This window comes from Zootermopsis nevadensis, unplaced genomic scaffold (genome assembly GCF_977971745.1).
Source record: "Zootermopsis nevadensis isolate Lab colony 2312 unplaced genomic scaffold, Znev_1.0 Znev_ptg000027l, whole genome shotgun sequence".
NCBI classification, from domain to species: domain Eukaryota; kingdom Metazoa; phylum Arthropoda; class Insecta; order Blattodea; family Termopsidae; genus Zootermopsis; species Zootermopsis nevadensis.
The window spans coordinates 3158378-3174222 of record NW_028259159.1 but is presented as its reverse complement, the minus strand read 5'-3'; the positions used below and the strand labels follow the sequence as shown (position 1 = coordinate 3174222).

General features: G+C 37.1%; 2 protein-coding genes across 6 annotated transcripts in view; one reads left to right on the top strand and one right to left on the bottom strand.

The window, feature by feature from the left end:
* The window catches only part of LOC110829427 (uncharacterized), a 38805-nt gene extending 26553 nt beyond the window's left edge, over positions 1-12252 (top strand). The window contains exons 1-2 of one of the 2 annotated variants that reach the window (XM_022063128.2): positions 2448-2642; positions 4144-12252. In XM_022063128.2, coding sequence (XP_021918820.1) covers positions 4218-7916 — 3699 coding nt within the window. In that variant the 5' untranslated portion in view covers positions 2448-2642; positions 4144-4217 and the 3' untranslated portion in view covers positions 7917-12252. Of the gene's footprint in view, positions 1-2447; positions 2643-4143 lie in introns of those variants that run through there. The other variant, XM_022063127.2, reaches the window with a different exon arrangement.
* The window catches only part of LOC110829430 (co-chaperone protein HGH1 homolog), a 60502-nt gene that overhangs the window by 42145 nt on the left and 2512 nt on the right, over positions 1-15845 (bottom strand). For 3 of the 4 annotated variants that reach the window (XM_022063134.2, XM_022063132.2, XM_022063133.2), the window contains exons 4-7: positions 15637-15758; positions 15278-15468; positions 14511-14644; positions 12569-13230 (exon numbers count right to left, since the gene is read on the bottom strand). In XM_022063134.2, coding sequence (XP_021918826.1) covers positions 13128-13230; positions 14511-14644; positions 15278-15468; positions 15637-15758 — 550 coding nt within the window. In that variant the 3' untranslated portion in view covers positions 12569-13127. Of the gene's footprint in view, positions 1-12568; positions 13231-14510; positions 14645-15277; positions 15469-15636; positions 15759-15845 lie in introns of those variants that run through there. The other variant, XM_087356624.1, reaches the window with a different exon arrangement.

Here is a 15845-nt window from a genome sequence, read left to right as displayed (position 1 = left end):
GTATTTTATGGAACTATAAGGTTTATTATCGTGTTCACAAAAGCCCGCCTTTGGTCCCTGTCATGAATCAAGTCCACAAACCTTGTGTTTGATCTATCTTAATAATACCTTTCCATCAACGTCATGATCCCCCAAGTTTTGTACGTACTTCTCACTTCTTACAAGCGTCATACATACATACCACACCCATCTCATCTTCCTGCATTTGATTAAATAAAGAGCAAGCATACAAATTATGGTGCTCCTCATTACGCAATTATCTCCAGCCTCTTGTTACTTCCTATCACTTAAGTGTAAACACTCTGAAAAACACTCAGATCTGAAAATCCACAATCTGTTCTTCCTTAACATGAGAGGCCACTTCACACCCCCATAAGGAAACATATTTCTTTCCCTTAGGATCGTTAAATATTCAATGAACACACATTATATAGGGTTTCATCTCACTACAAGTTTCCTGCTTGCTTTCAGAACTCGGCTTCATTCGAACCTGGTGCCCTTACACGAAACGCACACTCGAGTGTGTTCTGGGCAGAAAGATCAAGGGTATCGTCTACACGTGTATGCGCGCATGTGTTCATACTTCTACTGAGTATGTCTGTCGATACAAAGAAGTCAAACTGAAGAATTTCTTGACGAAGATTGTTCAACGTTGTATCGTTAAAATTTTATAACTTTGTCAGCTAACCTTCTTAATAAAATTTAAGGTACTGAACGTTCAGCAAACATTTACTATTTCGGAAGCTATTCAAACAACACGCTGACTTAGAACAGGTAGATAGTACATTTGTACGCCAATTTACAATGTAACAGTCAACCTCAGAACTGAGAAAACTGTACACGTATTAACAAATGGATCATTAAGCACACGCAAGCCGATGTATTTATGCTGTTAGGCATCATTCAGTGATAAACTGAAGAACAAGTTTGGGTGTGTTTTTAAAAATCACATAGAACCACAAAGCAGCCTTTGGCTACATAAACTAAAAAAAAAGGATGCTTTTATGTTGTGTACCGTTGGTTATTTAATTATATTTTACCGATCCCAAAGGAACAGTTTATTACTATATCTTAAAATTGACTATAAAAGACGGATTAAGTATGCGGAAATTGGCATGCCAAAAACGTCACACCACACACCAACTGTAGTTGGTTATATCAGTGTTTCGCAACGCGAATCTAAGTTCACTGTGACGGCGACATTTTTAATTCAGTTTCGTTGCTATACATTTAACTATAACTCAGAAAGTGTTGACAACAGCACACTGATATTTTTGTTCATTCCTGTTTTGTCATCTTAGTGGCATGTGCTTCTGTGTCTTTGCCAAACTGTTGCCAGCTCAAAACTTTGTTCGTATCTGGTACGAAACTTATCCTTTTTCAGAACAGCCACGGGGCGTACAATCTTGATAACTTATTACCTGCCACTCGCGTAATTGATTTTCTAAAATGTTGCTGATCTACTAATTTTGCTCTTGAACTATAATGTTGGCCACACAAATAAATTTAAAAGTATAACGAAGTAGTCCTATAAAAAATAAATTATGCACGCATAGATACTACATACCACACACAATTTCACCAAAATATGATTTACTATGCTGTATATTTTATAGTGCCGCCATGAGGCTTAGGCTATAAGATAATCAGTTATTTAATTATGTTGTACCAATTGTAGATGAACATTTTCAGGTGCGATCCTAAAACTCACGTTCAGAAACCAATAGGCCTAAATTCACAGAACTTAATTTTCACAATGTTGGATTCCTGATAAGAATGTACGAGCAGCACTAGATCAAGTTAAAGTGAGCCCTCAAAATTGAAGACACAAGAATCACACAGGACACACAACCAAAGGTGTTTAAATTTTTAGAAAACAAGGAGATGGGTACGACGTTGGGCATCGTTGGTTACATAACGACGTTGCGTCAACAGCAAAATGCATCTGCAGACGCGGAGGGCTGAAGCCATAACTGCAATGTCGTGTTTTAAGAAACTATTAGAGCATTCGTCTGAAGAGCGCAAAACCTGTCCAGACAAACGACTTCAGAGACAATAAACAAATTTGAGAAGCCAAAAATAAAACATAGTACTGCACAATACAGTCTCGATATCATCATATTCTTTATGTTTTGAGGCTCATAATCAAATAATAATTCTGCAAACGTAGCTTAATACTTAGACCGAAAATTGTGGACAATCGTCTGCTTTTCAAAAAATCCAAAGATTCAAAAAAAACAATTCTGCCTTCTGGTTTGTATGAACATGAAACATGATCTCATGCTGTGAGTGAAGAACAAATAACACGAGTCTGAAAACAAGAGTTCTCTGGGAAAATATCTGGAAAACAAATAACTCAGATAAATTAGAATGTTACTGAACGATGAACTTCTTTATTGATACAGGTCGCATAGTATTATGAAGAGCCCACAGGAAACTGGGGCTGTGTGCAAAACTTTGTTGGGGAAATGTTCTGGAAGACAGCCACGCTGAAGACGGAGATGGCATAAGTGGATAATTTGTGGTTATGAGAAGCGGGTGGTTGGTTAGTTAATTTAGTGGCTTCTTCAGTAGCAGGCTGTGTTAGCAGTGTTGAACCTGCGAGTTATGCTGCCATAGTCATGGTCACGCCAACAAAACAGGTATCTGTGCTATTAATTTTTGCTGATTAAAGACAAATGCCAAGATTCTCGTGATCGGTATCGCTACTACATGTCTCGAAGAAAACACGTATCTTTAAATATTTATGCAACCTATAGACGATATGTTGCTGCTTCCAGCAGCTAATGGGTTCAGACAGGAAGATGTATACCTGGGAGAACCAGTACTGTACACACTAGAGGTAAAAGCACCCTACAAGTTGCATGAAGAAAGCACGTGGGTACAGTTAACAAAGAATTCTTATTTGTTGTGGTAATGCGTAATGTCAATACAGGAGGTTAGGAGGTCGGTATTTAACGCCTGAGTTATTTTTGAGTAATTTTACAGTTGAGAACCTAATGTCGGTGTGCTCTCAAACAGGGGCATTACTGTTCTGTTTACTGAAAAGAACGGAGGTTACCGAGTCCCAGTCACGTACCAGTACCGGGCTACGATACCGAAATGTCACGAATGGACAGGCAGCTAGGGAGGAAGCAAGACCGATTCTCGGTCCGGAGAAACCTTGTCATGAAAGGTTTCCCGTAGATTTACCCAGTCTTTGACAGTATAATAAAATAAGCCACGACCGCTTTCTTCTGCAGCCTTCCCAGTTCATAATCCGCAAGAATATTCCCATTCGACGAAACAGTTTATACAGTTGAAAAAAGTAGTTAAATTAAAGCAATTAAACCAATTATTCAATTATTTTGAGTGGTTATTGGTTTATTTAACGACGCGTTTTCAGCTGCCTAGTGTATGGATCATCAAATGGAATGATTACTGAATTATGGATTGCTAAGAATGGCAGTGGCGGTCACGGCATTCGCCTTCAGGAGAAAAACTACGAAAGTCTTCAGTGAGTAGCCCACAGCAGAGTCCACTACAAAATCTTGACGGGGGAGATAACATCCAGAATTTGTGGCCAATTAAGTTCCCTTTTCATTACGTATCCCCATGTTTAATCATACGTGTTTCACTAACCCTGGTTTAACCAACATGCATGCCTACTTTGTGTCATTAGGACCACCCTCGGTGAAACAGAAGGCGAAATTACACAATAGACTAGCTTTGGCCAATCAGGCCTACAACTTGAAGGGTTAAATACACGTCCGTCGTATTTATCTCGATACACTTTAACTGTCACTACTGCGATGGGGTGAGACTAAACGTCTGTATGATGCATCTCAGCTCGGAAAAAAAGATGACTTGATTAATGGCTTTCCTCAGTTCTCCATGCCAACGCTATGAAAGTGCCTTTTTAAAAACAGGCCACATTCTCTTCTAAATCATTTCCGGTTCATAACTCGTACGTACATATTCTAATTCCATTGTACAGAGCAGAAAAAGCGTCTTAATAAAAGTTAATATCCCACCGCACTTTTCTAACAGCTGACCTACACTGCTTAAAGAGCTGTCTCAACTAAAATTGCTAAGTGCTCAAGTACCCTATATTCACCTTCCGTAGCAAATAAAGCTCACGCATAGCTGTATTTCTCTTTTCAGAAACCTGTGAAGGCCGAACTAAGATGGAGAAAACACCTTCGGTCAAGAACTAGTGACGTCACATCTTGACAACCATGGTGAAGTGCAACGAAGGAGGAGCTCCTGTGCTTCAAGGAGCGGCCAGCGAAAAACTAACTTCAGAGGACATTATAATACCTCAGTCTATCAGAAAAAACAGTCACAGTTGTCTAAGTGGCCGTGGTAGTAGCAATGCAAGTTCTTACGGATTCCGTCTTCAAGAACAGCCCCACGGTGAGACGGCTAGCCTCGGCGAGAAACTAGAGAGAGAGACCGCGACGTCCATCAGCGCTTACTCGACATACAAACAGCGTATAGACTCTATGTTCGATGAAACGAGATCGCAAATGTCATGTTACGGCGGGACCTGTGGCAGCAAAGGGCTAGAGAAGATACGGCCTGTGGCGGCGTCTGCTGATGACGAAGACGGAAGACGGAGAATCCAGAACACGGTCCAGGCTAGGATAGAGAAGATGTTCGCCGAAATGGCTAGAACCGCTGCAGGGGAAATAGGATCCAGAAAACCGTCTAGCGATGCCTCGCCATCCCCAGTACAACAGTCGCCCTCCATCAACCGTTTCGCTGTTGATTACCTGGGGTCGGTCCCTCTACCCGACAAAGTGACTTCGCTGCAAGGCCTCCAAGAACCTTTAAAAGACTTATACTTTGCTTATCGCCGTGCTATGGAAACGCATCAGGATCGTTTGGGTAGTGACGTGTACATGAAAGGTACGTTAGAAATTAATACAAATGGTCTAAAAGTGCATCATAAAGGCCAGGACAAAGGTGAACTCGAGCAATTAAATCCATTTCCTACAATTGCTGTATGGGCAGCTGTGAAATTCGTGTGCCGGGTCACTCGATCCCGTAATGGCGGTGTCAGGGGCATGGAGTATGCATTCTTACCTCTAATTGCAGATCCTGATGCTATTGACAAAGGGGCATTATTTAAACCGTTAAATCAACTAGAAGAAAAAACTATCGTCTCAACAACACAACGAGGTGGAACTGCGACACCATATAACCATCATTCGCCCATGTTCGCGGTGGTTATGAGAAAAATGGGAGTTTCTAAGCAGCTGGAGTGTCACGGGTTTGTATGCGCGTGCTCTGAAGACGCCATTGTTATAGCAGCTAATTTATATCAGGCGTTGATGAATAATATGCTGAATAGTAGCAGCAGCAATGAAAACAAAAGATCTAAGGTGCAACAAATCAAACGGACAAATCAAAATGGAGTCGATTACTTCAGCTTAGGAGGCGATGGTAGTATAGCAGATGTCAGCAAAAGCCACTCAGATGTTGCCAGTGTCCAGAGTAGCTCCAGCAAAACGCATTTTGTCGCTGTTTTAGCAGATGATGTGAAAGGAGAAGGAAAAGATAAAAAAGGCCCAACAGTGGCAAAAATTCCACCTCCCGTTCCTGTAAGACCTCCAAGGAGAAATAAGAAATCCTCAGCATCATCTGCAAGTGAAGACGGCGAAGATTTTGTAATACAAAAGAAATCTACTGAAAAGGTTACCACTCCTGAATCAACAAATGTGAACTGTTCATATGTAAGGAATAACAACATTCCTCGAAGAAGCATGGACCCGTCGACCCCAAAAACCACATTAGAAACTTCAAATACGACGGCTTCTGTAACCAATGGCGTCAGAAGAACTGTTTCAGATCGTCAAAATTATACCAGTGTACAGTTATCCACTGACAAACCAGAAGGCGGCGATATATTGACCAAGGTAGCAATACCACGTAGTCGAAGTTTCTTAAATGCTGGGGGGCCTCTGACTAGGTACAACAGAAGGCAAGGCAGTGGAGTACCTTATGCAAATAACGCTGGGGGCTCTGGAAGTAGTCCTTTGGGCTTCAATGAACTTTTTACGGAATTCAGGCTTCAGGAAGGACTAAACAGTATGGATGACATCCTAGATGTAATCATAGATTCCGAAGGAATGTCCTTTAATGACCTGAAACCAATCTACAAAGAGTTTCTTATGAAATTAGCAGTAACTCTTACAAAAGATGAATTGTATCAGAGAAGTAAGAGTATTATGCGACGGCAGAAGAAGAAACTAGGGCGTAGAAATAGCTGTTACAAGAGGAAGAAGACTTTTGTGACCAGTGGCGGTGGTTTTAAGAGAGTCTTCAGACGATCGGTGAACAAACTTAGGCCGGCTAAATCTCGTTTCAACAATTTCGAGTTCACTTCAGTCCTATTCCCATCAGATTCCGTCAGAAGTATAAACAAGGTTAATAAGAAAATCACGTCTTTGGGAACTTCGTCTACGTCAACTTCGTCATGTTCTACTAGAACTTTCAAGCTACACAGACAACCAAGCTTCAACAAAATCTATCCATCAAATGGTGGCTTTCGACTACAAAGAAAACCGAGCAGCAGTCGTCGGCGGTCCACGTCACAACGTGATATAAACAAAAACAGTAGAAGTCTAATGCAGAGGCCTCATCCAATGACGAGCACGTCTGAGGACTCAGACTTCTTCAGCATGGTGAGATGTGGCAAGAGTGTGGCAAACTGTGCTGCAACAACTATTAATTCCAGCAGAAGAGGTCCTAATAGGTCATCCAGCGGTTATTTTTCGTGCAGTGAATGTAGCTACGACAGCGAATCCTGTACGTGTATTTCGGCTGATAAATGTTACTGTTCCCTAGCGGATGCAAAGAAACACTCACAGCCCATTTCAAAGGATCTCTCAACGTCGTCATGCGGCTGCGAAACAGACAGCTGCATTGAAAGTGATAAATGTTACTGTGCATTCAGTTACCACAATCACAAAAGAGGCCATCACCATCTACAACACAAGAAGTGCATCGGGCCAATTCTAGGTTCGCATTCCACTACCCACAAACCTAACCATCCTGGAATTCCTAGAAACGAATCTGTAATTGAACAGCTAAAACAGAAAGGGTTTGTAGCTTCAGAATCCAGTCTCTCGAGAGCAGCATCACCAACAACAGCTTGGAAAAGAAATGAAAAACATGTAACATGCTCTAAGAAGAAAGATATCAACACTATTAAATCGTCTAAAAGCTTAGAATTTCTTCAGATTGACAATCCGCCTTCATTTCGCCCACACTATTCTTCAGTCTGGGGTTCCAGAAGAGCTAATCATGGAACAAGCAGAAGAATGGATGTTTATGACCTACTACCAAGAAAACAATCTTACCAACCTAACCACACAGGCACAAGCTGTAGAAAACAGACGAGAAGTTACAGCTCTGATAACCTTGCTCTTGATTATGACCTCTTCACAACTAGCTCAAAATCAGAAGATGAAGAATCAAGCCCACAGAGGCCACAACAGAAAGTTCTGGTTGTTTCTGCAAGGGATCCTAGGGGACGGGTCATCTATATGGGAGCTTCATGTCGCAGTGACAACAGACTGCAATCCCAAAGCAAATTTATGCAGCCACCTTCCTTATCCAGTTTGCCCCCATATGCCAATGGAAAGAGGCAGCAAAAATCTAAAAGCGACGTTGGTTCAACATCAGCAGCATGTGAAGCGCTATCTGTCAAAAAGTCTGCTGAGATTGCAGCATTGTTTTCAGATGTAAAGCTAACTCAGACAACTGACATTGTTGCCAGGAATGCAACTAACGTGGATTCTACAAGCAACACCGGAGAAGTGTTCTATAACACTCTGGAACCTCCAGACTACTTCCTAACATCAAAAACGAGAAATAGTAGAAACTCCATAGGCACTGGTCTGGAGAATTCACTTGGGTATCTGCCATGACACATGCCAAAAGATAAGCAACAATAAATGAAGAGAATTCTAACACAGGCCTATTTGTTACAAAATCTCCAATGAAGTTATCCGTAACACAAATCATAAAGCAATGACACACTTTCATTACAACAGAACAAACTTCATGAAACAGAATAAACAATCTGCCACTAAGATTATCAGCGCAATTTCACGAAAGCATCCAACATTAATTATTTGTAAAACTGAAAGGCTTTCACTCAGTCCTTCAGTAAATTTGAATGTACGTATATTACAAACTGGTTACTACTATATATTTATTTTCAGTTTGAAGTTTGCATAATTTCCTACTTCAATTCAAATATTTATTCAATATCAATGCTTTAAGTCAAAGGAAAAATCTCAAATAATTTATGTGTGTCATTTAAATTTAACTATAACACATTAGCTACAAATAAGTGTGCAAAATATAAGGCATATTGAATGGTTTCAGGTGTGCTCAAAAATAAGTAGGATAGTATCCTGCCAAAGTTCACAGTAATTCTACCACCACCGTAAAATGCGTTTCTGATTCTATTAGATTGTTAGGTATAAAATAATTCAATGATGTTTTTGGTAAAACTAATTTAAGTCTATTGCAGGAATTGGGATATTTATTTTCAAAATTAGTTTCCCCCAAATTTGATCCCTTAACAGCGAACATTATGCTTAAAGGTTTTTCCTGCCACAAACTAAAAATTCACTTTACACTATACTTTAACCCGTATTACAGATAACAATTTTGCCTTGAAAAGGTAAGATATGTGACAGCACGTGATAAATGAACAGAAAAAACAAGTCTTGTAGCATATCTGCACTCTTAAAACATTTCTTACTTCAGCAAGTCAACTTTCTAATAACACGGACAGCGTTACTTTCTCAGCTAATACAAAATTCACGTGTATGCCTAATGGTACAATCACAGAGCATATTACATAACTTGAGAAAAATAATTAATTAACAAATACCATCAACAGTTTCATAACAGATGCATTAAGAATATATTCTGAAAAAGTAAAACAAAGTTAACGAGTAAATGCATATCACGAATTCCACTTGACATACGAGTCTTAGGAAATAACAACTAAAGAAAACTTTTGCAGGAGCTGAGTTGTGCTGCCAATTTCTACTCCATATTTCATTCACCATGTTCCACATACAGAGCGTAACTATGTCTTAATTAAGATAAAACAGGAAATATGAGCAGTAAAACACGAATACCTAGTGACAGGAGAGACCCAGTTATTAAGTGTAACAGCCCTGTTAAGTTTTTAAACTATTATGTTGCGCTTCCTGAGTTGAGGTAATTGTTTTAATGCACTAGTGAACAAATACGCTTCCTTCCTTATGAAACTAAACATCCGAGTAAATGAAACTCTCAACTCACTGTTGTTGCACATTCTGGAGAGATGGCTGGAAGAATGATCCCCTGCTTTGCTTTTCATTACAAGTGCCTCACAGATTTTATAGCATTAGTCTACAATACGTAGTCCAAGTTACTTACAGTAGTGTTAAGTGAATCAAACATAAAGAAGAAAGGTGTACTCCATACACAAATTTTCAAATGTGTCCCTTACTATCTTGCACATTTCAGTGCTACTGATATTCATTTATAACAAATAAAAGTTGGTAACAGCAAAGGTAATCACACAACGAACAGCCAGAAATTATTTTTCTTTGAATTCCGTTAAGTATTCACAATAGAGAATTATTTTTCTTTGAATTCCGTTAAGTATTCACAATAGAGAATTTTTTTTCAGATGGAAGTTACAGATCTTCATAAGATCATTTTATTATGTACTTTTTGTATGACAGGTCATTTCTGGGGAACCTGATAAAGTCTGATTTTAACTTAATGCAATGTATCAGTTATATCAAAACAATATGAACAGAACCGCTAACACAGTACGGAGTAATTTTACGCACTTCATACAAAGAAAACAAAACGATAAATGGAACTGTTCTGCATGTTAAAAGCCCGTCAGTTGATATGATGGTCCTATTTGCCAGTCCAAAGATACACGAGCTATGAACGACATCAATACAAGTAATTCCTTTTAACAGTTTACTGTACACTTGGCCCTTGACTCTGTAAGAACCAAAAATAAAATTAATTCTTTCACGTAGCCATGTCCGTGTCCTATCCCAACAGAACAACAATATGCCAATAAGAAAAAACAACAAAATAACTGGCCACCCATTCCACTACATTTTTCTCATCGAAAATGTTCAGTGTTTTGAACCGAGTTTTGGAAAGTTACATGAGGTTTTCATAATGAAAAATTATAAAGAAACTTCAGACACACAGCTATATTTCATCTGCTGAAACCTTTATGTTGCGTGTGTAAAAAATGCCAAAGGAGGTTGAAAATAACATTACATCTTGAATACACTGTATTAACTTTGACTCTTTCACTGTGGAGTTTGCAATAATGCAATACTTTTCCTAGAAGTGCAGAAAATTTGACTCTCCTGAAAGCTTTCACAAGATACAGCTTTGTTTTATAAGCTGTACCAACTTGTACGTAGTGTTACCATGTTCTTGAAAGGGTAATGATACAGACTTACCTCTGTACCCTATAAGCCCATCTGTCCTCTTAGAGTAAAAATATATGCTTCTGTTTTGACAAGGCTGGAGATTAATATGATTAATTTGCAGGCTAGATTTCTTTTCCTAAAAGGAAAAGACATAGACTAGTGTATTTTGCAAATAAAATTATACTTTTAGATATATCGCACAAAATCAGAAATGCTATTTTCTGGGAATGTAATTATGTTCGCATAACTTTAGAACTAAATGCAACAAGAGTGAAGATATTAAATTCTTACAGAATCTTTGAGCATTCCATACCCCATAATATAATTAATGAAAACCTCAATCAAAATGCACAAAACATAAAATACCACTGTCACTGTGTTCTAAATTTTGTCCATTATATTTCTAGATTTTCCAAATATATGTTGAAAAAACAAACAATTTTATGGCTATTAACTCTCTTCTTATTTCATGTAAATGATTCAAATATTTACTATAATTATCATCATATATTAGGCTGTTTAGTCCATTCAAACTCCAAATGTAATAAACTGGATTTATATGAAGAATTTTTAGAACGAAACTCATATTAAAATGCGTATATTAGTTCAGCTTTGCCTTTTTGGAGCTTCAGTTTATTTTCAGTTTCTACGTTCTCCTACATTTTGTAATGAACTGAAACAGTTTGTTATACAGGTCTACAAAAAATTCAGATCTACCGAAGTCCTGAGTGAAACAATTTCATTTTTACGCATAATTAACGAAGAGATGCAATGTTCTATGAAAAAGGCACATCCCTTTTAACTGAGACCTATTATATCACTGCAAAATTAGCTGAAAATAGCTACTGTCCTATATAACCACACATTTGTACTGACAGATAACAACTGACATACAAAACAGTTATACCAACAATGTGTAAACTTATGAACTGGCACAATGCGTCAACACAGAAATGAAAACTGCCAATACTGCACCACATTCTAAATAAACTAGTTTACCACTCTGCTAAGAATGTCCAGATTCTTTGTCTAAGACAGCGTAGTAATACTAGCTGCATTCTGTTTTCTGTATACTGCAACCATATGAAATTGCATGCCCTTGCACAAATCATGTTGGTGTAACTGTGAGACTCCACCCAAAGCAAGGTGATCATGTTTCATGATAACCAATCCTGAACTTCAACCTAATAAATTAATCATAATTTTGTCTAAAATCCTAAAGACATTACAATACCACAGTCAATTAAAAAAGACTTCTAATGCTTATTTTATAATTGAGTTCATAAGTTGGAAAATCCTGTATTTATAATCATCTGTGCTGTGAACAGGATGACACTTCACTGCTCAGGTTTTACTGTGTTCTATTAATAAGTTTGTGTTATGCAATGGAGAAGTTTCTATCAATTTTAAGATAATTTTATTTATTAAATACTTAGATTTAATATATAGTTCACAATTATTTTACAAGCAAGAAAAAACTGCCTATTACCAATGTGCAGAGCCCATAATCCAAAAATGACTGAATAATATAAATAGATATGTTGTTCGGCACAGAGAGACGGGGCTGCAATGACAAGAAATCTGTAGGTACTGTGTGGATTATTATTCCTCATACGTGGGATGCGTATCTCATAAAGTAAAGGTTAATTACTGTTCTATGTAATTAATGTTTGTAGTAATTTTATGCACATACTGAATTTCTTCATATTTAAATGTTGTATGTATTATAATAAATTGTTCAGAATTGTTCTAAACAGTTTGGAAAATAATTAAATGGTGAAAAAATTTATATATAGTAATGCTATGTTTTTCATCCTATGTTTTTCTGAATTCCTCCCCCAATATTGTCAGGGTGATTAAGTCGAGAAGAATGAGATGGGCAGGGAATGTAGCGCGCATGGATGGGACAAGAGTTGTGCACCAGGTATCGGTTGGGAAGCCTGAGGGAAAGAGACCGCTGGGGAGACCTAGACGTAGATGGGAGGATAATGCCAGGTGGAATCTATGGGAGATGAGAGTTGAAGGAGACTGAACCTTCGGGTTCGGTAATCCATCTAGTTAGTTGATTAGTTAGCATGTTAAGTATAAATATTATGCGCAATAAATACATCAATAATTCTCATGTATTTCATTCACACCACAAACATTTAAACACCAAGTGTATGACAGGGAGAAATAGAACTGACTGGAGTATAACAGAGGTTTCATCTAATTACATGCCAACTGAAGTCCAATACAGCAGCATGTAGATTTCAATGGCTGGTTAAATCTATTCAAATTTACTCCAACTTTACATAAGAAATATATCCTAACCCAACATTTTTGGTCACAAACTCTTTTGCCAAAATACATATTATGGATCATACAAATTTATCCAAACAATTATATTTCACACTCATAACATATATTCAATTCAGATCACATCTGAACTTCCTCTGCCCAGTAAGTATATCTGTGAAGTGACCATTATGAGTGAACACAATTGTCGGGAAAGCAAAGACTGGCAAATATCTGATTCTCCCACTACACACAGCAAAGTGGTCAGTTCCATGCTCCAGCCACTATATCAGGAAAAGTGGTAATGATACCCTCCAGACAGAGGGCTGGGTGGGGTCAGTGAAGAAACAAACAATGTCCTGTTTGGTATATAATATTAAAAAAAAATCAGTCCTTGATAAAATCTTCATCCATTTTTTGGAACTTCTGATGTAGCTCAAGAGGAACATCAATGTCATGAATGTTGTCTTCACCAATTTCATCCTCAGTTCTACATAGCAACACAAGAACAAAAACAACTGCCAATATGATGGCACAAAACCCCTATCAACAAACTAACCTACACTCGACATTCAACACAGAAAAACAGTGCTCAAAGGAAACACATTCAGAAAATATGACACCATACCATAATATGAGCATCACAAAGCTGAAGAAAGGCAAGCAAAGACAAGCAACACCACTTCAAATGGAAAAAAACATTCAATGTGTATAAGAATAAAAAGTATTGGGTCACCGTTATCAACCTGTCTACTTCCGACATGATAAGGTTAGAATAAGCAAAGAAGAAATTTGCAGTTAATTTGTATGGGTGTGAAAGGCCATCTGTTATTGTAAAGGAAGAATTACAAGTGCCTGACAACAAAATGCTCAAGAAAATACCTGGACTTGTATATAATGATCAAATTAGGATGTTACACCAGAAGGAACTTCATGACTTACACCAGTCACCTAGCATTGTTAACATAGACTGTGCAAGAAAAGCAAGTGGAAAAAATTGTATTCAGTATATTTTAGCAACAATTATTCTCTGCCATTGCCTTGCAGCCATGCAAATGCAACAGACAAGGAATTGTTGTGTGAAAGAAATGCAATGTATGTAAAATGAAATAAGAATAACAAACTTGTCTACGATTGGCATGTTTCATTTCATTTAAAAGTTGCCTGCACGGTGTTTAATAAAAAACATGTTACAGAATATAATGAAATTTACAACCTTGAAGAGTTTAAATTAAAAAAATCTTTTGTTACCAACCAACTCCAAATAGGACAACCTACTTTTTTAGAGAATACATATTACTTTCAAATAAAAGTACAAAAATATATATGTTGTGCACCTCAAAAGCAATGCATTCAGCACTGAAGAAGGCTATAGATATAAACAATACCAACTCTTTCAGAAAATTAATGTATATTCTTTCACTCACAACAAATCCTTTGTCTTATTAACAATAAGCATATTCCAAAACTCCACATTTTTATCATACAAGATCATCATCAGGCTCTATAGATATTATGCCTAAAGCAGAATTTAACTTGAACTGGATACATTACATAGCTCAGTTGTTTTAGATACATTACATTTGTAATGTACCTAAAACAACTGAGCTATGGAGATTAACATATTGTTAAATGAAATAAAATAGAAATGTTTTGAATTAAGTTAATAATGGCTTTAAATCAAGTTTGTATTATATAATAAGAACTACCTTGAAACCATTTAAATTATATAGAGTACAATAATGAAAAATAATGAACTTCACTGCTTACCTGATAAGGATGTCTACAACATTCTCACAGGCAAGCAACACTGTTCGATCCTTCTCCCACTTGTGGAACTCACGAAGGATCAAGTATGTATTTCGTTCACGCATTAGTTCCCTTGAACTCCGTTTTGCACATAACTACAACAATAACATGTGTAACAAATAAGTTAATCCATACAACAAATCTTCAATAATTTTGGTGTTTGAAATTCAGTGAAAACAAATTCCTTCTGCTGTTTCTAAACGGCTCCAACTATTAGTGAATCAAAGAAAACAAATTGTAAATTCAAATGAAAAACTTACTATAAAAAGTTGTTAGTAAAGCAAAAATAAAATTGTTATTCACACAAGTAAACTACAACCTGCTTCCACTGCCATCTTATAGAACAAAGATAATTACAACGCACTATAATGCAAGAGAACAGAAACAAAAAAGTCAACTTCATATAGGCAAACTGTTGAACACAGTCAAGTCTTAATGTTTACCTCACAACAGACCCATCACAAAACTGAGAAAAGCAAATTAAACTAAACTAACTTTGACCAAAATACTGCCAAATTTTGGTTTTCACATAAAATATGAAAGCTACTATGCACAATATGAAAATTAGTTGTTTTAACTGCAGTAGTTGATACACAATGCAAGAGTTAACTATCACAACTATGGTGAAACATGAAGCAATCAAAAGAAAATGATGATCACTGTACAAATCACTGTAGAGATAAGCACAAATATATAAATCAATTTTATTATATCAAGATTCTACACACCTGAATTAAAGCTTCCAACAGCATTTTCCTTATGTCAGGATCTGTTTCCCGCAGTTTACTTTCTGGTAGATACTGTAATTCTGGAGGTAATTTGTCCATTTCAGTATCTTCAAACTCTTCAGGCCCAGCCAAAGGTAGCAGCAGACAAGGTAAAATGTCCACTTTTGGACTTAGCAACCAATCATGATTCTCTGAGAAAATAAAAACAAACCTAATCTTGCTAATTTCTTAGATACAAATTCATAATGCAATATGGAAAATTCAAGGCTTCATCATGCAAACAGAAGTTGTATATAACAAGTTTATATTTTCATTCAAGAGTCATAATTCAAGGATAAAAAAATATAAATTAAACTTACCAATGTCAAAGCAACAGTTTCTTAAAGTGCCCACAATACCGCCTCTTCGAACATGAGAGGATTCATACTCAGTGAAGGGTAAAAGTCTCTGAATGATGCATCTCTCGTGATCCATCAAGAACCTATAAACCAACAAAATATTTCAATCACATTTTTTAAAACTGGTTAGTTCATTCATCAGTCTTTCATTCAGAACTTATTTTCATAGG